We start from the raw sequence: 22,205 nt of genomic DNA, 5'->3' as shown, positions 1-22,205 counted from the left end.
AGGGGATCCCCGAGAAACAGCCAGAAAAATATCACTATCAGGAACAATCTCTCCCGGAGGTGAGCAGCAAGGCAAACACACTTATCAAATAAATACAGGGAGGAACCAAGGCACACCATTTACAAGAGGAACAAGGAAAGTGGGTCAGAGCGTAGTCAGTGGGGCCCAGGTGAGGGTGGGGTGTGTTTGACCAGGCTGGATCCTGATGACAAGGAACAAGCTTTGCTAGATTGAGCCCTAGGCTCAGAGGCAGGGTGAGTCCTTAGCCCTGCCGCTCAGCTGGGCGGGGCTTCTGTGGCTTCCTTTACAAAGGAGAGACTTTCCAAGCCTCTAGGCCTGACCACGCCATGCCCAGCACTGCCCTGGCACCTTGTATCCTCAGAACAGCTGGGCAAGGCGAGCGTCACTCTCCTTTTCCAGAGAAGAGGGGACAGCAACTGGGACCTGCAGGGGCTGGCCCAAGGCCGCGAGGTAGGCGAAAGCCAGAGCGGCGTGGGCAGCGAGGACCCTCCGACCCCAGACCTCGGCTCTCTCCGCGCCAGCGCGCAGCCTGTCTGCAGCTACGAGGCAAAGCTCCTCAGGAAGGGCAGAGGGGGTGCCCTGCCTGAGCTGGGGGGGCTCACCTGAGGCGCTGGTGCTGCAGCTGTCGCTGGGCCTCTTTCCCGTCACAAGCTCCGCTTCGGGGAAGGTCTCGGTGGACAGGGAGCTGGACACGCCGTTCGGTGCCGCAGGCCTCTTGGCCCGGCGACTGAAGAGCCTGTGGCTCAAGCGCTTGCCTGCCTTGGCTGGGGTGGCCTCCCCGTTGGCAGCTTCTCCCTTGCCGTTTTGGGCGAGCTCCCCTCGGGGTCTGAGGTCCACGTGCGGGTGAGAGACCGCCCTGCCATCCTTCGGACGCAGCTCCCCCGCGGGTACGGGCTCCACAGGGGGCAGCACCTGCTCCAGCGTGACCAAGTCGTTCAGGAAGGTCTCCAGCCGCCGGGCCGACTCGCCCCGGCTGCCCTCCTCCTGCCCCTCGGGGTTGGCGCCCGCCTCCTCCCGCTGCCGCTGGGCGGCCCAGCGCATCATCTCCCCCGGCGGGTGGCGGCTGCCGGACACCAGGGCGTACTTGGGGTTGATCAGTTTGCGGGCCACAGTGGAGGTGAGGCCGGCCCTGCCTGCCCCTCCGGCCAGGCCCAGCAGCCGGTACAAGTTCACCTCCTCGGAGATGGCGTACAGTTCCCGGAACTCCTGGTCGAAGGGCTCCACGTTCTGCCCCGTCAGGAGGAGGAGAAGGTTCCTGTCCGTGTAGGAGGAACTCCAGGTGAACCTGCGAATGTGGGGGCAGAAAAGTAAGACTCGGGTGCCAGGCCAGCCACCTCGCCGCGCCAACAGCCCCCGGGCCAGCCCATCTCAACGCCCTGCTGTCCCCACACCAGCCTGGCCTACCACTGAGGCGGGATGCCTCACTACCTGGCGGAAGGCACCACTGGGCCTTTGCGTCGGGGTGCTGTCCCTCCACTGACCCAACCCCCACTTTTCTCCAGGTCTTGGCCTCAACTGCAGAGAGCAGGCAGTGGGTGCCAGGCAGGGACATGAGAAGCCAGGCCTGGGTTCAAGCCCGGTTTCCACCCTGCGTGCCTGGTGCAGGGGGCTCCCAGGCGCACAGGCGCAGAGCTCCGGTGAGGCTCCAGGGAGATAACATGTGTAACAAAATACTCGGCTCAGGAGCTGGCACAATGCACACACTTCACACGTAGTCACTGCAGCTGCTACTATTACTAATAGCATCCCATTCCTTACTGCTTCTGGGCTGAATTTTTAGAGCAGAGAGTGTCTGCAAAACCCCATGCTTTAAGCAGGTAAGAGGACTTAATAAGTCGTTTACAACTGTGTCAGGTGCCCAGGTCTGTTTTCTGCACCTAGATTTTCACTGACGTGGAGGGAGGACACCCGCTCAGATACAGCCTCTCGTGTTCCTGGAAATTTACTTCTGAATCAGAATCTGGGAGGCATTCCTTCCACGCTACACCCTCATAGTTCTTTCCCAAATCGGGTCCATTCTGCTTCCCGCTCGTCCCGCCTAATGACTAGCCTCAAAGTGCAACCATGTGCCCTGACCCATGTGGCTCCATCGGCTGAGCTTTGTCCTGTAAACCAAAAGGTGCCGGTTCAATTCCCAGTCAGGGCATGAGCTCGGGTTGCAGGTTTCCAGTCAGAGCGCATACAGAAGGCAGCCTGTCAATGTTTCTTTCTCAGATCAGTGTTCCTCTCTCTCTCTCTTCCTCCCTCCCTTCCCTTCTCAAGTCAAACATAAAATAAAATAAAATAAAATATAATAAACCCAACTATTTGCTGTGGACCATGAAAAGCATGTGCTTAATGTTCAACAATTGACCCTCTCTCTGGAATAATCCAGTGGCCACAAAGTTTGAGGGAAGGGACCGGGCAGGAGGCTCTTCTCTGCCATTGGGCCAAACAACCCCTCTTAACCCCATGACCACAGAGATCCCAGCGTTTTCCTGAATGTGGACATTTCTCACAATGAGTAAAGGCCTCGCAGGCCCTTCTCTGACCTGGCCCAACTCACCTGTAAGACCCTGTGGCTACTTTCTCACCATCCACCATTAAGAACTTGGATGACAAGGTCCCCTTGATCCTCCCCATGGGCATGCAGAAGCCAACGCCTGTCACGGAACGGACACGGATGTTCTGTTGAGAAGAGAAGAAAGGTACTGTCACCCAGGTTGGGGCCTGCGAGGCTCTGAGCCAGGTCTTTGCCGGGGCCGGGAAGGAGCCCTCGTGTCCCCGGGACCCTGCCTGCCGGCTCCTGTCTGCACTAAGCTCTGCTTCCCTTGCAGGTGGGGCCCCGTTGAGGGAGCAGGAGGAAGTCAGCAAATCTTGCTTTGGGAGTGGATGAGCTCAGGGTAGCTCCTGCCTGTTCCCAAAGCTCCCCAGAAGAGAAACACAGCCCTAGCTTTGACCTTGCACTGCAGGCTGACCACCCTAGGACTGGGCCAGATCTGCCTCCTTAGCCTCAGTAGCACTGTATGCAATTTAGGGTTATCAGTGCATGAGACAAGGGTTCAGACAGAAGCAGTTGAGACCTTGATGTTCACCTGAGGCCCTGAGCTGGAGAAGAGGCAGAGAAAGGGGCAGGGGCAGCCTCCGTCTCAACTCCCGCTCCCCGCGAACCCCCCACAGGGGTACAACTCACCCGAATGCGGAAGTCGGCGAGCTCCAGGCCCTGACACATCTCCAGGAAACACTTCACGCCTGCCTCGTCGAGGATGATGTACACGGGGACCCGGCGCTTAAAGGCAGCATCCACAATGTCTTGGAAGATATCGCCATCTGTGAAGAGGTCCATGACCACAGCGATGACCTGGGTGGGGAAGGGCACTGGTGAGGCACATGGTGACTACACACCGACAGGCACACACCCCGGCCCAGAGGGGGCCAGCTGGGCCTGGGGTAGCTGGTGGCCAAGAGTCGAAAGCCCCATCTGCACCTCTCCTGGGTTCCTCTTCACACTCTCACCCAGGTGGGAGCACATCCGAGCCCAGGAGGTGGGCTTTCTGCTCTGGGAAACGCCCGAGGGTGCGGGCCCTCCCCGACAAACCCCACCACTCCACCGGAAGGATTCTCCGGCAGCTGTTCGGAAGCCGTATCGGGAGAGAGCTAGAGGCTGTGGACAGCTGCTCGGGCGCCCCACGGAGAAAAGCAGGCCCAGGAAGCTGCGATCACCGAGAGGCACGGAATGAACGGACTGGGTCCCCCAGGCTGCAGATCTGCTGCCACGCCACCTTCTCCGCAGGCGCTTTGCTCGCCCTGCAGCCTCCCTGAGGGCGGAGCTGAGGGAGAAGCCCTGTGCTTCCCGAGGGGCCCGTCTGGGCAGGGTTCCAGTGAGCTTGGACTCCCCTGGCCTCCAGGTGTCCAGACCATCCCACTCCGTCCTCAAATCAAGGTCACTGCGTAGGAACCTTGATTTCCAAAGGTCAGCCCTGATTATCCACGCTGGAAAGTGAGTCTGGCCTTTCTGACTTTAGCTTCCTCCATTTTCCCACACGACCAACCCCCCACCCGCAGGGCCCGGCTCCAGTGCAAGGGTTTTCTTGTTGGCCCTGAGCAATGTGCGCGAGACACAGAAGAAAGGGCAGGCCTTGGGGACAGAGAGATCTGGTGATGTGACCTTTCCACTTTTGTGACCTTAGGCAAGTCACTTAATCTTGATGAGCCTCCTTATCTGCAAAGCGGAATGTCCAGCACTTTCACCATTAAGATCACAGATAAAGTCTGAGAAGCATCCGACACAGTGCCCCGCCCCGGAATGGTGCTAGTCCTCCGTAACCCAGTGGCTGCTGTGCGCCTGAGGCATCTGCTAGTCCTTGGAACTGAAAGCCTGAACTCTGAAGCCAGACAGGCCAGGCCTGGGACCAGCTCACTGCTGACTTGTCAGAGCCCTTGCTTCCTTGGCAGCGAGATGGAGCTGGTCGAAGCACCTCTCTCAAAGGGCTGCCATGAGGGCTTAGACCGATAAACTGTGAAAGCACTTAACACAGTGCCCGGCACGTGGTAAACTCAGTATGCCGTACCTGCCATGCCATCACCATCGCTTTCATCACCACCCTCACACATGCGCCTTACCATGACGCCTGCCTCCAAAGAACCACCCCAACACCATTTACACACTATTATTTAAGGTTCTTCTTAGCTCCAACATTTAATACTCAATCATTCATACAAGTAACGTTTACTGAGCTGCCCCGTCAGAAGGAGGATCTAAAGACGAGCTATAATCCCCAATGTTAAGGGATTAGTCCAGTTGGAACAATAAGGCACTGGCACAAAATAAATAAGACATAAGTTAAAATGAAATAAATGCCTTTAAGAGATGCACAAATGGCATGTGCTGTGAATTCGGGGTGGGGGTGATGCGAAGAGAAGGAAGGAGGAAGGAGAGAGATGGATAGATCAATTGCTCTCAGCAAGGGGAGTACAAGAGAGGCTGCAGTGAGGGAGCTGAGCCCCAGGGAACGGGCAGCCTGGGGCTCCATGAGGAGTGAGCGGAGAGGGAGCAGGGCAGCGGGCAGGGCGGCCACGCAAGGGTGTGCAGGCTGCGCACTGCACGCGGCACTGGGCTGAGGGGGTGAGTGGAAACTGTACCTGCCTGAGGAAGGGACGCCCCTTCTAACCTGCACACAGGTGCCGCGTGGGCCGGCGGGCACTGAGGAGGTGGGCATTTCAGGCAAAGAAAACGGCAAGAAGGCCCTGAGGACAGGCATTACCATGCACTGAACACTTTTAATGTGCCTCCCATTGTTCCAGGGGCTGTAGGAAAACTTCCTAATTTGATCCTCACAACGAGGATTGTAATTCCCATTTTACAAATGAGGATGTAAATACGAAGGGGCAAAATAATGTGTCCAAGGTCACCCAACATATAGCAGAACAGGGACTTGAACTCAGGTCTAACTGACTCCACAATCTTCATTTCACTGTTTCATACTGGCTCACAGAGATGGGACAGCTGTAGCATAAAACAAAACAAAACAAAAACAAAAAACAAACAAAAAAGCCCTTAAAAACTGACTTTTTAAAACCACTAAACAAGAGAGACAAACTTCTAGCAAGACTGACAAAAACAGAGGATATGCAAATAAAATATCGAGTGAAAAGAGAGAAATAACTATAGACATATTTACTTTTTAAGAAATTCTTACTTTTCAGAAATAGTAAAAATGGTAAAAAGTATTTATACATTGATGAATTTGAAAATAAAAATGACATGGATAGTCATTAAAAGTGAATTAAACATAATACAGCATAATCAAGTACAGTTTATCTAGGAATGTAAGAATGGTTCAATATCAGAAGATGTATCATTTTAATTTATAACATTTATGGTGTCAAGGAGAGAAAAATTATACATTGTCTTCATAAGTTTTAAAAAGTATTTGATAACACGACATCTCTATTTATGATTAAAATTCTCAAAAAAACTAGGAATATAAGGAACCTTAACAGAGAAACTTGAGATGCAATCCCTTTAAGTATCAAGCAAGTCAAAAGCACTATCATCACTACTATTTAACAAAGTATTGGAAGTCCTAACCAGTGCAATATGACAAGAAAAGAAATAAGAGCTAGAAGGATTAGAAGAGACAAAACTACCAGTATTTAGAGATGATACTTTTATAGAAAACCCAGTATAATGCAGGAAAAAACTATTAAAATTAATAGGAGACTTCAGTAAGATTGCCAGATACAAGAAAGACTTACAAAAACCAATAGCATTCTTCTACTAGAGAAAATTAACTGAAAAAGAAAAGAAAGAAAGAAAATAGATCCATTCAAAACTGCTACTTAAGCACATAGTATTTAGGAATTAGAACCTTTATGGAGAACTGTATTAAACTCTATTGAAACACCTTTTCAAATAAGTGAATAAAAGAAGAGACAAATCATGTGCATGGTGAATATGAGTCGACATTTTAAAAATCCAATTCTCCCATATTTATCAAATCCAATGCAATTTCAATCAAAGTTCAGTAAATATTTCTGAGGAACCCAAACACTTCTAAGATGTGAGGAAGAATAAAGACTTGGAAAAAGAAAAGTTAATTTTGAAAAAAAAAAAGGCTAAGTCAAGTTTGAAAAAGACAAGCTAAAAAGGGACACTCGTCCTACCAGACAGTGAGACACTGCCACAGTGGTGAGAATTGTGTTGTCGAGATGGGAAGGAGCTGGCAGACACACTGATGGGACAGAACGGAGGGACCAGAAACATGCAGGTACCTACATGCATGCATAAACCTTTGTCACATAGAGGTAGAACCACAACTCAGTGGAGAAAGGGTCCTGTTCAGTAGATGCTACTGGGGCAACTGGCTTACTATATGGAGAAAAATAAGTGGACTCCTATAAGAAAGGCTACCTCATGCTATATATAAAAGTGAATTTCAGGTAGGCTAAATACCTAAATGTGAAAGATAAAATTAATAAGGGAATTGGTGAACTGTAGGCAAATATCTTCATGGCATAGGTAAGAAGGATTTCTTAAGATTCCAAAAGCACAAATCTTAAGGCAAATAAAATTTTAAAAAGATGCATTCCACAACTTAGGGGTTTTTCTGTTCAAAGAATGATATTATAGACAAAGGTAACTGAAGGGATGACAAGGAGATGGTATCTACAATGTCCACAACCAAAAGGAATTAACAATATACAAGGGATCCCTGAAAAATTTTTTAAAAAGATTAATTTTAGAGAGAGGAAGGGAAGAGGGAGAGAGGGAAACATTGATTTGTTGTTCCACTTATTTATGCATTCATTGGTTGATTCTTGCATGTGCCCTCACTGGGGATTGAACCCGTGACTTTGATGTATTGGGATGACACTCTAACCAGCTGAGCTATGTAGCCAGGGCTGGGATCCCTGCAAATTGGCAAGAAAAAGACAGGAAGTTAATTAGAAAAATGGGCAAAGAATATGAATCAGCAATTCCCAGAGGAGATACCTGAATGGCTAATAAGTATATAAAGAGAAGCAGGCCTCATTAGCAATCAGAAAAATTCAAATGAAAGCAAAGAAATGAAAGGGGACCCTCATGTATTGCTGGAGGGAGGGAGAACCGGTGCAGCTATTCCCCAGAGCAAGGGAGAGGTCTCAGTGAATTTAAGGACATGCGTAACTCCAGTCAGCAATGCCACTCTCGGCCCCGCACGCAGGGGACCTCTTGGATCTTTGCACAGGTCTGTGAAGGGGCAGGAACAAAGACATTCGCTGCAGCTTTCTTTAGGACACGAACAGCTGGCAATGACTCAGATGTGAATCTCCAGAAGAATGCACACGGTCGCAGCGAGGGACATACACGGCGAAGTGGCAGACAGGAGCAATGAACTAGTTCTAAGTACAGAACTTGAATAGTTTCCTTAAAAATGGGTGGTTTGATTTAAAATGCTAGAGGATCGAGATCTACAGCCTAATGCCATTCATGTAAATAACGCTGCATGTTTTTCCAGGATACAGACATGTCCAAGGACATGCGCTCAACACACCAAGGATGGCTGCCTATGGGCGGAGGAAGGAGTGGGAGGGAAGGAGCAAGTCAAACCAGCGGGGCCCTCGCATGGGTTGAGGATGGCAGTGCAGCACGAACTGAGGTTCACCATCAGCTCGGCATGGGAGGTCCCAGACACACACACACACACAGACACACACACACAAGCAAGCAAAAACAGGCAGTCGGCCCAGAACAGTTCGGGGTAGGTATGGCCGGCCAGGTTGGGCTTAATTACAGAGGGTTTTCACAAGACACTTCGGGCTTCCTTCCATCAGAACACGGCTTCCCCACCGCCTTGGAGGGTTCCTGATGTGTTATCTCCCAAGGCCAGAGTCCATCGTTTGCTCACTTCCAAACTGTCCACGGTGTCCAGCTTCAAGTTGACTCTCAATATGTGACTGAGGATTGCCTGACTGGCTCATCGTGCTTCTGCATCTTATTCTGTGACGGAAACAGCAGACAGGGAGACGGCTGCCCTGCCCCCACCTGAGCAGCCTGGGATGTGAGAGGGTCACAAACTGGAGAGAATCCCAGGGCCCCCCCCCGGCTTTAAGGAGCCTTGGTCTGCGGCACCCTGGTGCGAGCCAGCCATCTGTGTCACTACCAATTAAACAGTGAACTATCTGTAGTCGGAAAAAAAATCAATTGCTCGCTGACTCCTGTAATCTCCTTGTGGGAAGGAGGTGATAATTACCCTCTGCTTTGGTCTCCCAGGGCCCCTCCTGACATCCAGCCCTGCAGCATCAGGCCAGGGAAAAGCAGCTCCCCACCCCCTCTGCCCTGGTGTTTAATGTGCCACGTGACCCTCCGAGCCCAGCCTAACTTCAACACTCCCTGTGTCGGTGTCGGTGGAAAATCGGGTTTTAAAAGAAGGACGTCACAGGCTCAGGCCCAGGGAAGACGGATCTCATCCGGAGAAAACGGTCACCCCCTTCCCCAGGCAGGCTCGCAGCGTCCTTTACTGGGTCACCCACTGATGTGCGGCACGGGGGAGAGAGGTTAACTCCAGGTGGCAGGAGTTTGTAGCAGCTGTCGCAGGCGCCGGCAAAGAGGCTCTGATGCTGTCACTCCTCATGGGGTGTTTGCTTTGATGTCCTGCCGCTGTGGCGGAGTGGGAGAGCAGGGTGGGCTAGGGGCCCTCAGAAGTCCCCTCTACCTGTCATTCGCCTTTAATTAAACTGCCAGCTTTTCGGGTTCTCCTTCTCCACTCCTTAATTATCGTCAGATAATGACAATAAGGAAAAGGCCTCCTCCACCTTCCCCCACGCAAACCATGGCTCACGACAGCCAGTGCCTGGCGCCCCTGGTGTGTTTAGACGATCCAGGTCAAAGCTCAGGGCCCACAGGCACCTGCCAAATCAGCGCCCTCTCGGTCACCCACACCCACGGGCTAAATCCAATCGGCCACCGAGTCGAGCAGGCCCTCCACTCCATGTACTTCCTCCGGGTCAACTCCTTTCTGTTCCCACCAGACTGCTGTTGAACCTCAGCCCCCCGCCCCCCCCCCCCATTCTTTACTGAACTTCTGGAATAGCTACCTCTTCCTGCTCCACCTTTGCACCCCAATCCATTTTCCATAGCAACGACCCCACTAAAACAAGAGACCGATGAACCCCTGGGTCCCACGGCCCTCAGGAGAGGTCCAAACCCTTAACTTGGCACTTGAAGGGCCCCTTCTGCCCTTGTCTGCAGCCATGCAGATGACCTGCGGTGGCCCTAACACGGGATTTCTGGGCAACATCGACCCTTCGGGGCCAGTGATTTTTGTTGCGAGGGGCTGTGCATTGCACGACGTTAGCAGCATGCCAGCAGCAACATCCCAAATGGTGACGATCCCCAAAAATGTGTGTAGACATTACTAAATGTTTCCTGGGGACAAACATTGCAGCATCTCCCTCACCCCCAATGACACCTTTTGGGAGCCGCTACACACATGAGGCAGTTTCCAGCTCTTCTGTTCCTGCCCCTTCCACACCCCTGAGAAACACCTGTGCATCTCAGCCAAGAACTTCCTGAACTTCTACCCCCCAATAAAGTTCCTGCATCCTGCCCACACCGTCTTCCCCACAAATAACAGAGCTCCCTGACTCCATCCTGCAGAGTAACATCTGTGGAATGGCTCTGTCCCTTCCTGGGCGTGGGCTCCTGGGTGGCAGGGAGCACACGATTTCTCTCAGAATCCCTGCCCTCCGGGGTCCCCTCAACCCCAAGCCAGTTCTCCATGTTAGTGGAATGAATGTCTAAATGGAGGTGGTTTCGTGCCTGTTGTTTTATTGGCCGGGTATGGATATAGGTTTGCAGTTCTCTCTTGTATTTCGCGAATGCCAAGGCACTGGGGAGGGGAGAGAAAGGCGTGCTGAGCAAGGTTCCGGGTTAGACGGTGTTGCCGGAAGGCAGAGTCAAAGTCCTTTCTCAAGGGCGCGGAGAAGGGAAATGAAGTTGGTGCCTTTCGGGACTGCTGCCTGAGCCCGCAGCTCCGGGATCTGGCCTCTCCGCCTCTGCGGCACCCACGTAAGATGCTGCAGCAGCAGCCAGCCCGTGAGTGAGGACAGCCCTTCACCCAGGGGTAGCGGGCCACACGGAGGACATCAGACTGGAAGGCGGGGCTGCCGTTAGCGTGCAGAGCAAGTGCCTCTTTGCAGATTACAGAAAGACTCTGTTCTCTGAGATGGAACGCAAGCCAGTGAGCGGAGCGTGGGCTGCATGGCGGCTCCACAGAGCCCCTTGGCCGGGCCCTCCTGAAGGGCCCAGGCTGCACCTCTGCACTCGGCCCCTGCAGCACTGGAGGACATTCCAGATGTGCAGAATCTCAGAGCCAGGAGCGGACTTAGCCTGAGCCTAGCCTGGAGGTTAAGTTCCCCATCTGGGTCTTGGCAGAGGTGGGACTAAAGCTGGGCTTCCGAACCCACTCTGAGCTATCACCCCCAGAGGACGGGGTCACAGCAGGCTCTGGGGTCAGGTGTACTCTGGCCGGGACCCCAGGCCACCTCTGCTCACACAAAGCCAAGATGCATCATAGAACTGCACTGTACCACCCTCTCCCTCACTGGTTCCCCAGCCCAGCTGACGGGGAGCTCTAGGTACTGGGGCGGGCGTGGCTGCTGTTCCGGCAAAGACCCACCCCCTTTTTACTCGGCTGCATGGTGAGGTAAAGCGAGAGGTCACAGGCCAAACCTACTCATCGCAGGGGTGTGCTGGTGACGGTCACTTCTTCCTGGGAAGGAAGTGAGCCAACCGAGGCACATCCCCGCTTGCCCACTGATGGCCCATGTGAGCCTGGGGCCTGACTTTGACCCCCCATGCCTCCCCTGCCTACTCCCCACGCCTGCTGGGGGGTTCAGATGAGATCACGCCCAGGACATCCCCGGGGGAAGCTATACAGTTACGAGGGGCCAGTAAACTGACTTGCTACAGGGAAGGGCGCGAACTCCCCACACCGAAAGCCCCAAGGTCCCCCGGGGCAGGGAGGAAAGCAGCTGGGCAATGTGGTCAGGCTGCTGCCTCCCCGAACAGGCACCTGTCCGGCAGCCCAGGGGCGTCACCTCGTCTGGGACCAGAGAGCAGGCCTTCCCGTTCCCATGGAGGCTGGTGCTGGGCTGGCCACCGGCCTCTGGGTCAGTCACCCCCAAGGGTGGGATGTTCTCTGAGGGCCCAGGGGCCAGGGGAACACTGACAGGCCAGCGCAGGAAGCCTCGCCTGCGGTGGGGCGTGCCTGCTGCTGAACGTGCGGCGCAGGGCCTCGTCCTCAGAGACGTGGACGCTGCGGGCCGTGAAAATGCATTGGCACGGTGCCTGCCCCTCGGGTGCTCTGAGTGCGGGTGGCGGACGGATCACACGCTGAGCAACCACGGGTGCCGGGAGGAGGATCTACCCTCTGGAAGCAGCAAGTCTCCCTGCTCTGAGCTAAATCCCTTTAGTCTAAGCCTCAGTTTCCTCATTTTAAAATGCGGGGGGGGGGGGCGGGGGGGGAGGTGACACCTTCACAGGGTTGTTGAGTTTTAAGCGAGATGGTGTGGGAGGCACGGTGCTCAGCCCGTGGGGAGCTGTGGGTAAATGCCAAGGCTTCCCCTCTCCTCAGACAGGGAGCCCAGAGCAAAGGGCCATCGCTGTAGAGGAGGGGGCCCAAGGGGAGGGAGGAGCCAGTGTGGGGACCCGGGAGTGCCAGCAGCCAGCTGGCAGACATCAAGGCCTCGGGGTTTTCCTTTTGCTCAGTTCTGTGCCCAGCCGGCCCAGCCCGGCTGCTGACTCAAGCCTGGGGAACACCACACGCCCAGAAAAGGCGAACTTGAACTGACCGAGGGGAAGGGTGGCCCGACGAAGGGAAGAGGAATCCCAGTGGTGCGCTGTTGGGGGAGAAATGCCGGGCGTCTATGCCCGCATCCCAGGCAGCCGGCAGATGCCGCTACAAAAGCCTGCTGCCGGACAGAGCAGAGACCGCAGGGAGGTGGGCTGCGGGAACCTGGGCAGAAGCTGTTGCAGGGGCGATGGGGACAATTCACCTCTGGGGGGTGGGGGCGGGGCTCTAGGCACACAGCGGAGACTTTCCTCGGTCAAGACTGCAAGGGGCCCCATCTGAAGCATCGCCAATTTCTGCACCAGCAGGGAGAGAACCCCCACAGTCCGAGAGCCTACCGCAGTGGGGAGGGCCGACACTGGAGTCTGGGGTCCCCCACGGGCGGCGAGACCGTGGGTGAAACCCCTCTGATTCCGCCCGAGAAGAGAGGCCGCCTGGTGGTTCCGGCGAAGATGCAAACAAACGCTGTGGCGGCTGGACGTGTGACCTCCGCTGCGATGTGTGCCCCGGGGCTGGGCTCTGCCCCTCTCCGCCGACGGTGCCGGCACATGGTGGGTGCGCAGGGGCGGCTTGATGGGGCGCCGGTTTCACAGTCCTGATCATGCTCCCTCCGGGAAGGCAGGTGGATCCTACCTCAAACGCGCTGGCCCCCACCTGCCTGCAGAATCAAGCCCTCGGCCTGGCCGAAGGCTCTCGTTGTATGTCCAGCCCACTCCCTCCCCGGACAAACACTGTAAATTCTCCAAACACACCCACGAGGCTCTGCCCTCCTGACTAAACTGTCACGCTATCCCTGTGGGGAGGGGCGCACCCTGTCCCTGAGGCTGTCCCAGGGCCCTGCTCTGTCCCCAGGCCCCAGGGCACCCCTTCCTGGGGTGCTTGTGTGCTCAGACCTGCTGCGTCCCAGCACGTAGGGGGACGGGGGAGGGCGTGGAGGGCAGAGACCTGTCTGTCACTCCTTCCTCCCTGCACGGGGCCTGGCTGGCAGGAACTGCTCGAAACAGAATCCCTCTGCGCTGGGGGCCTCCCCTGGGGGAGCTGTGGAGGCAGCTTGGACCAGATCCCTGGCCGGGCAAGGGGCCAGAGCCGAGACCAGCGGGGCCCTATCCTCTGTGTGGAGGCCAGGCTGCCCCTACCCCAGCAGCAGGGAGGGCATCTGCACGTTGCGAGCCGAGGCTTCCCAGCTGTCTGGAGCCATGTCCCATTGTCGCAGGCTCACTAATTAGACATCATTAAACACCAGGCTCCCTTGCTGCACTGGCAGCCGCCGGAGCCCAGTGCTGCCCAGCCAGGCGGCTGCCTCCCCCAGGCCCCTGGCCTCGGAGCAGGGCCCTGCTCCCAGCCCTGTGGGCCGTGCCTGCCTGTCGTGAGCTCCCCGGGGCCCATCCCCTGTGGGTCTGACCCAGTGAGGCCATCGCTCTTTCCACTCGCACCCCAAACTAGGGTGATGACGGAGACCCACGGAGACCCGGGCTGGCTCTCCAGAGAAAGAGAAGGCTGTCCCGACGTGAGCAAGGTCAACTCGTTTAGCCGTGAAGAACCGTCTGTGATTCACCAGGGAGTGAGCGTGGCGATTCCTTTTGAGATCCCGGGCCAGCTTGTCCCTGCCCCGTGGCGTGCTTCTGGGACGACTTTCCCTGCACTAAGCTGGTGTTAATTAGTGAAAATTATCTAATGCAAGCTCATTTTAACATTAGCTTAAAGCTAAACATAATTAGGAAGATAAATCAGCTGCTAAAAAAAAAATCCAATGGAGATACACAAACGATTCTTAGGATCCGCTGCTGTGTGGGTTGCTGGCCTGGGGCTCCGGGCACCGTCCAGTACACGGGCAGAGCAGGGCAGGGCTCAGAAAGTACCTGCTGAGGTATTTCCTGGTGGATTCATCGGAGCAAGACACCTGGAGCTGGTAGTTCGCCTGGGCGTTTCTGAGCAGGAGCAAGGATAACTCTGTGGCCACCAGCAGGTGATGCTACGGGGAGGGGGGTGGTACAGGAGGAGGTGCAGTTTGGGAAGGTGGTCAGGAAGGCACTGGAGTGAGGGCAACAGCGCGAATCTGAGTGTTCCCAGGCCTCCGTCCGGGCACACCCCTGCCCTCGGCCGACCCTCCCCGTCTACCCTGGCTGCTCCGGCTGCCAGTTCCTGAGGCCTGTGCTTCCCTGGGGCTCGGTGGGAATCGCAGGCAACACGGTCCCCATCCGGTCCCACCACTCACTGGCAGAGTGTCCTCATCTTCTCTGACCCTCGATTTCCTCATCCATAAAATGGACTATTGTGAAAATTTAATGAAATAAATAATACATCCTTCAGGGCTGACACAGGCCTGACATTTAGGTGCTCAGTAAAAATAATAGTTATTAACCCACCTAACAGCTGTGCCGTTTATTTCCTTTCTACCTCCCCCATCAGCATGAAGAGCAGGGTCCGCCATTTATTCATCTGTTTGTTTCTGGAACCTGGCGCACCGTGGGTCCTCAGAAAAACGTGCTGAGTGAGCTACTAATGTGGGAAATTCCCTGGCAGCCCGGGAACCCTCCGGGGTGGGGCAGTCAGGGACACTCACAGTGTCTCCTAAAGGTAAGGAGCCCTGGTCCCTGCACCCCCACCCCCACCCCCTATTGACTCACTGCTAAAAAGGACATTTATGTGGAGCCTTCCACATGCCCCGCCAGTCCTGGGAGAGGCCCAATAGAAGGATGACCACCCAATGAGCTACGCCAGGATAAGTTTACAGATTGTTGGAAACTTGGGCCAGAGAGACTCATCATTAAAAACCCTCTTTTTCCAGGGCTAAGACTCTGGGATCAGTAGCAAGTCCACAGAGTCGAGGGGTTTCAGAGAAGGGGAAGGAAAACAGGAAGGCAGCAGAGCTGACTGCTAATGGCGCCTCAGGGGGGTGGGGGGTGAGGTATTGGAGGGGCAGGGGTGGGGGCAGACAGGGATCCCTGGGGTGACTCAGTCTGGGGGTGGGGGAGCTCCCGCTCAGCACAGTGCCAGGATCCGCCCCGGGCCTGTTTGCTCTCTGCTTGGCTCCCCCCACCCCCCTGGGAAGCTTGCCCCAGAACAGGCTCTGCCTTGTACTCAGAGAGGTGAGTCTCCTGGTGCCGGGAGCTGCTGCTGACTTCAAGGCTTCACCACACCCCCTGGGCATGTATGCCGAGCCGCTCAGCTCACTCGGGTCGGCCGCCGCCCGGACCTCCAACAAGGCGGCTCCCCTGGCTGAGCGTGCCTCCTGCCAGGAGCCTCCCCCCAGATCCCTCTGACCCTCTCAGCCCCACCTCCACCTTAGAGCTGCCCTCTGCTGCCCAGACAGCCTGTTAGGTGGTGATTAAAGGGGACCCGGGGGGTGTGCAGTTCAACGGCGAGACTTCATGAGACACTTGCTTCTCTAGGGGGACAGAGAGGGACAGTGGCCAATAAGAGACAGTTTCTAATCATTTAAACAAACCACTGACCTCCTGTGGGCCCTGCAAAGGGGACAGAGAGGAATAAGGGGGAGTCTTGGCCCTTCCAAAGTCCCCGGTCCCTGAGGACAACGTGGGCTCTCCTGCAGCCAGCTGGGTGCCAGACAGACACATGGCTGGCACAAACAAGGAGCCATGTCGAAGAATTTAAAAACAAAAATCACTTTTGGATTGAAAACGTGATCGAGTGCCAAGAGGTGACTTCTGAGTTGGGTGCTGAAGAAAAGGGAGCACACCCGTCAGCAGGCAGAGACGGGGTAGGGCCGGGCCCGGCCTGGGCACCCGTGCCCCTCTGTCCGCGCCAGCCACATGTGGGCCTACCCCTCCCACTGCAGCAGCAAAAGGAGGAACAGCTCCTGGTGAATACAAGTTGCCTCGTCCAGCAGTCCAGAGGCCTCCCTCTCCCGGGTCGTGCTTGTAATCCTCGTGGGGCCACTGGTAATCCCGACCAGGGGCCTGAGGAAGCTGTGTCATTTCCCTGTTGTTGGTCTGAAGGTAAGTCATCTCACCTTTGTGACCTCAGAGGATGTCTGTGAAATGAAGCTAGCACTCTGCCTTACCTCAAGGTGATTGAGGCTCAAAGGAAATGGGGCCCAGGAATGCAGAGGTCAAGGGGCCCAGGAATGCAGAGGTCAAGGTCAATCTTGGGGGTTTGGGGAGGCTGTGTCCCTGAAGCACAGGCAATAAACCCTCTCAACCCACCCAGCAGCCTCTCAAATGGATGCTGCTGGTTACCGGGTCACTGGGGAGCGCGGAGGATGGGTGGAGGGCTTGGTGCAACCTCATTCTTCCTGCTGCGTTCGGACAGGCCTGCAGACAGATCCTCAGCATCAAAGGTCCTGCCCTAACCTGGCTCCCGGGCTGGGCGAGTGGCCCTCCTGCCACACCCTCTAGTCAAGCACTCATCATACCGTATCATAATGATGGCTTAGTAGACTCTTAGGCTACTTAAGAGCAGAGGTGAGTTTAATATGTCTGTTCTCTACTGAAGTACTTAGCACACAGCAGACCTCAAAATATTTGCCCGGTGACCATGAGTGCCCTATCCTTCCGAGTCAAAAGCCCATCCAGATTAGGCTTGTTTGAGCCTCTCACTCTGCCTGCGTTAAGCATGAACCAAGCGCTTCCCAGTCTACATGTGGTGCTGCTCTCAGCCCGCCCCCTGGCAGTTACACTGATCTCGGCAGGCCAGGAAGCAGCCACCTCCCCTGGTCATTTCTGCCAACGTGGGACAGACCGGGAGCTCATTTCTGGCATCCTGAAAGCATCCTTTCTGCCTGTGGTTTATGCTGATGAAACACAACATTCAGTGACACCAAAATAAGAGGATAACCCTAGGGGGGCAAATCATAAAAAGAAACAAACCCACCCCACAAGTCAACACGGCTCCCCGGTGTGACCGGGACGGCCTTCTGACGCGTGCAGAGGCCCAGAGAGCAGATAAGACCGACAGCCTCAAAGACCTCCTCCCATTCCTGGTGGGCCCCACCTCCACACCTGCTGGGCTGCTTCCTCACTGGTCACTGCCCTCCCCGCCTCTCCTCTCCAGCCCCCAATCATATTTTCAAAGCGTCTCCTAGGCAGGCTCCTTTCTCTGAACCCCGGGCCCAGGCCGGGAAGCCTCACTCAGCTGCAGCTGTGGCGGGTAAGTCACAGCCGCAGAGCCTTCGTTTCTGGTTCTCACTCCGGAATAACCTCATGGGAGTATCCTGAGGGTTAAATGAGATAAAATACAGAACTCTGGCACACAACCGGACACGCATGTCCTCTGCCTCTCCTCCCCCGGTCACCCTGTCTCTGCACTTGAACTATCTCACGATCTGCCCCATCTGGCCTTGCAGCGGCCGGACTCACTGGAAACAAAGAAACTCCATGCTTTGGGGTGAAAAGGAAGGGGGAGGAATCTAGCAATGGCCATGGAGGGCGGCTTGCCAGTTGGACAAGTTGGGGTAAGAGTGGGGTTGGGCAGTGGTCAGAGGCGTAGCCTTTGGAGCGGAAGCTAGGGATCAGTGTGTCTTTCTATAACCAGCCACGTGACCTTCGGGCGAGCCCCTTTTCCTTCTCTGTGCCTCGGTTTCCTCGCCTGCCCTACCTCCTTCACAGGGTCTTTGAGAAGAAGGTGCTGTACAGGTGTGAGCCACAGTGACGAAGAGCGGGGGCCCAGAGGGCCTGGCACTTGAGTGGGCACCAACAGGGTCAGAAGCTGCTTGTTCCAGGGCTGTGGTCAGCTGCTTTGAGACCAGTTTTGGGACCCCCACACCAGGCCCCACATAATACTCAGCTCCCACCAGGACAGCTCTTTCCTCCTGCCAATCAGAGCTGCTTGCTGTTTTCAAGCAAAAATTTCTCCCTCCTGCTCCTGCGTGTCTTATGGAGAAATTGTCCCTTCCAGTTCCCTTCTGTCTCCTTATTTAACACAGTGATTCACCTCCCTCAGGAAGCCCTCCCAGATTAAGCACATCGGGCCTCAAAAGCTCTTCCTTGGAGCACATCCCCCAGCATTTAACTCTTGGAAGGCAAAAGCCACAGATTATATCCTCCTGGGGCTAGCGCCTGCCAGACATTAGGCCTTCTGGAAATAACTACCGGTTAAAGATGTATGGATTGGAATACTGGATCAGGTCACAAATGTTAACATTTCTGTTGTTAAATATTTGAAGAGTTTACAACACTCCATTACACAAGAGACTGTTGACATCCCACGTGGGGCTATGAGGCCCTGTCTTTTCTCCCTTCTTGTAACAGGTTGTGCCCAGGCTAATTCCATTCAAGTTCCTTGGGTTAGCCCTGCTGCACCGCCCTCAGACTGCGGGCCAGGGCACGGTGGGTAGGCAGTCAGACAGACTCAGGCACAGCGAGGACGATGAGCCAGGTACAGGTCACCGGAGTGGAAAACCCTGGGTGCCTCACTGGGCAAAACTGGGAAAACAAGGACCTTGCCCCCAGGGTAACCTTTCCTCTCCCAGCATATCGCTGGCCCTGTGGTTGGGACCCCGTTGACCCTTCATATCGCCGGTTGTGCAGTTTAGACACCCTCACTTTTGCTCCCTAAAGATAACATCTAGGCCCCAGCTGTACTTCAGATCCAGGCCCAGAAAGGCAGCAGAACCAGACAGGCAATGCCAGGGCTGCCTCAGGACCAGTTGCACTGACTAATCGGTGCCCTGGCACTGACCCATCAACGGAGCCACGACCCTAAAAAGAGCACACCCGGAAAACTGATTAATATTCTGTTGAGATCCTCCTTTAGGCCTCGCCTAAGATTCCCGCCTGCAACACAGAGAGAAAAGCCCTGGGGACAAAGGACCCAGCACTCCCTCTCCCTCTGGGGAGCATGCCCATGCCTTTCCCTTTCCTCTCTTATTCCCCCGCATGCACACACCTCCTCAGTTCCAAGGGTCCCCATGAAACTTGCAAACCAGGGAGGCAAAGGACAGCGGCAGTTCCCCCCGGGCTAACCCCCCTGAGCCTGTCTCCAAGGCCCCCTGCTCTCTGACTTCCCACTGAGCCGCAGCAGCCCTGCCTGGGCTCTCCTGTTGCTTCTTCCACGCCAAGCCCTTCCTCGTTTCACTGTCCTGAGTGTGCGTTGGCCGAGGCCAATAAACTCTTGCTTTGCTGCACTTTGTCTCTTGACTGAAATCTGTCAAGGAGACAGGAACCGAGGACCCATTATCTCGCCACGGACAGTGTCACAGTGGGTCAAGACCAAGGACTTTGGCATTTGAATCCTGGCTCACCCACCTACTACCTATGCTGATCTGTGGCAACTAACTGTTCTGAATTCAAAAGCAAGGAAAATTCCCATTTCCCCTCGTTGTCGCAAAAAGCAAAGGAGAACATGCAGGCACAGAAGTGCTAATAAACTGAGGCCGTCAGTATTATAAGACTCAACCCCAGACCTCAGCTGCAGCCTGCTGCAAAATAGCCACCCACGTCCATTTCCCTCTGTTCCAACTTGCCTTTGTCTGTTGCAGAAGGCAACAGACAAAGGCAGCTCAGGCAGACAAAGAGGAATTACTTAGAAAGAGAGGGAGGAAACACGGACAGTGCAAGTTAACCCTTCCTCCTGGTGGCCAGTCTACCAGGGACCTGCATCAGCGCCCCTTCCCGGAAGAGATGCCCCACCACCGGTCTTTCAGGTTAGTCTCCCCTCGCCAGGCCACTCGCTCTTGGGGTAACCGAACTCCAGACGCTTTCACTGAGCTGGCTTAGAACAGTGCACCCCTGCCACTCCTGCTGTGTATTCTGAATCAGACGCCAAAGGCTATTTACCAGTGCTTCTTAGCAAATCTTTGTGAGGGGAGCCAGATTTAGTAAATAAAAAGCAGGATGCCCATTAACTTTGAATTTCAGATGCATAATGATTAACTTTACAAGTATCAGTATGCCCCATGCAGTATTTGGGGGCATATTAACACTAAAAAACTATCTGTCATTTACCTGCAATTCAAATTTAAGGAGGTGTCCTATATTTTCCCTGGAAACCCTACCCAAGGGCACAGAACAAAGATTAAAATCCCTGCCCCACCTATATTCTAGTCAGCCAACCTGCAAGCATTCCTTCCTTTCAGCCCCTACGCACAGCAGACTAGATAAGGGGGAGCTTTTCCTCAGCTGAAGTCCAGCGACCTGTCTTGTCCAAGTGCCCAGCACAGGGCCAGGCACATAGTAGGTGCTCACAACACATTCCTCATTGATTCCAGGCTGCTTGAGCTCCAGTGCTGGGCCCAGTGGGGAGTGTAAATGGGCCAGCCCGGCCAGCCTTGACCCGGCAGCAAGGCCAAGAACAGAATGGCTAGGGTGGGGCTGGGGCGAGCCAGCCACTGGCTTTCTGGGGTTGCTCCACAGAACGTAGGAGCAAATGGCCAGGGTTGTGTTTTGTGAACCCCTGGGCAGCACAGAGGCATTATCAGGACCTCTGAGTGGCCCGATTTCCCACAGGGCCCCACGAGCCCACACTCATCCTAAAGGAGAGGAACTCACCAGGGACATGGCGGATGGAAGCCAGTACCCCTGGACCCCACAGTGACGACTGACGGCAGCCCATAACTTTGTCATTTGCCAAACCCGGTCACACACTTCCTCTAGAGGCCTCACCACAGCCCCACGACCTGAGTGAGGTTTCCTGGACCATTTTCCGGCACGTGGTCAGGGCGGTCTTCCCCCGAGGTGGGGCCTGATCCCAAGGGACTGGTCGTGGGGTCCCACCCGTGAGGCGGCGGGGTACAGGGCCTACCTTCTGGGCCTGTTGGATCATCTGCCTGACCACCTGCTTGAGGTGGGGCGCCTTCTCCTCCTTGGGGGGGTGGGTGAAGAGGGTGACACGGCTCACACCGCGGTAAACACCGGTGTCCGTCCAGCCCAGGTCCAGCGGGGGCACCTCGGTGTCGGAGAGGTCGGGCCAGTAGGCCAGGGACTCGCCGGGCTCTGCTGGGGCTTGCGGCGGGGCCTTGGCCTTGGCCTTGCTTTTGCCCCGGTTGGTGGAGCCGGCGGCAGGGGCGGGGTCCTCGTAGGGGCTCCAGGAGGCGCGGAGGGCCTGGCGCTCCTGGCTGGACAAGAAGTCCCGCAGCCGTTCCTTCTTGACCCGCTCGCGGTAGGCCTGCTCGCCGCCGCCCAGCAGCGCCTCCAGCGCGGCCCGCCGCCGCTCGCAGTAGTAGAAGGCGGCCTGCGCCTCGGTCACCCGCTCGTTCACGTGGGTCTCGTCCAGGCAGATCAGCTGGGACTCGGCCATGGTGCCCGGCCGCCCGCCACCGCCCCGGCAGCGGCCCCGGTCCCGCCGCCGCAACCTGGAGCCGCCGAGGGGCGGGGCGCCTCACCTGGCCGCGAGGTGGGCCAATCGGCGGGGGCCGGGGCGCGGGCGCGGCCGTCGGGCGGGCGGGGAGGGGCCGCTTCGCTCTCCGCCTCTGCAGGCGCGAGCGGCACGGATGACCTCGGGGGTTCCCCGGGGACAACAGGGCCTAGGCTCGCGGGGTCCAGCCCGAGTCGGGAGCTCCAGCGTGGGCAGGAACGTGGAGCGCGGCCGTAGGCAGACCCACGTGCGGCCTCTGGCCTGCTTCCACCTTCCGGCCCAGACCCTCCTTGCGGGAAAGGTGGGACAGCTAACCCTGCCGGCTGCAGCGGCCGGCAGAGCCAGACACCTCGCAGGTGCACGTTACTCGCCCCGCCCCGCCCCCCACAGATACACCCAGAGCACGTGCTCTGGCCAGGACTCCTTTGGGGCTGCGGGCTTGACCTCTCCCGGTTGGGGAGCCTGGGGGCCCTGCTGCTAAACCGGATTTTAACGGCTGAGGAGGGGCAGTTGGTGTGCAAAAGCAAAATGCTAATAAAACCACCGGCTCCCAGCCCACGCGTCCCAGTTCTGAGATCAGAGGCCTCCCTCCAGAGGCTATCAATCCAACACCTTCAC

The 22,205-nt window shown here is 55.9% G+C and overlaps 1 protein-coding gene across 1 annotated transcript in view; it reads right to left on the bottom strand.

The window, feature by feature from the left end:
• FAM83F (family with sequence similarity 83 member F) overlaps positions 1–21,609 on the bottom strand; it is a 28,423-nt gene extending 6,814 nt beyond the window's left edge. The window contains exons 1-4 of the mRNA XM_028532781.2: positions 21,036–21,609; positions 3,194–3,361; positions 2,567–2,688; positions 624–1,306 (exon numbers count right to left, since the gene is read on the bottom strand). Coding sequence (XP_028388582.1) covers positions 624–1,306; positions 2,567–2,688; positions 3,194–3,361; positions 21,036–21,530 — 1,468 coding nt within the window. The 5' untranslated portion in view covers positions 21,531–21,609. The remainder of the gene's footprint in view (positions 1–623; positions 1,307–2,566; positions 2,689–3,193; positions 3,362–21,035) is intronic.
• Positions 21,610–22,205: the final 596 nt, after the last annotated feature.

The sequence above is a fragment of the Phyllostomus discolor genome, chromosome 2 (genome assembly GCF_004126475.2).
Source record: "Phyllostomus discolor isolate MPI-MPIP mPhyDis1 chromosome 2, mPhyDis1.pri.v3, whole genome shotgun sequence".
In the NCBI taxonomy this organism is placed as follows: Eukaryota; Metazoa; Chordata; class Mammalia; order Chiroptera; family Phyllostomidae; genus Phyllostomus; species Phyllostomus discolor.
The sequence above is the reverse complement of the archived record's forward strand: the minus strand, read 5'-3'. Positions and strand labels throughout refer to the sequence as shown.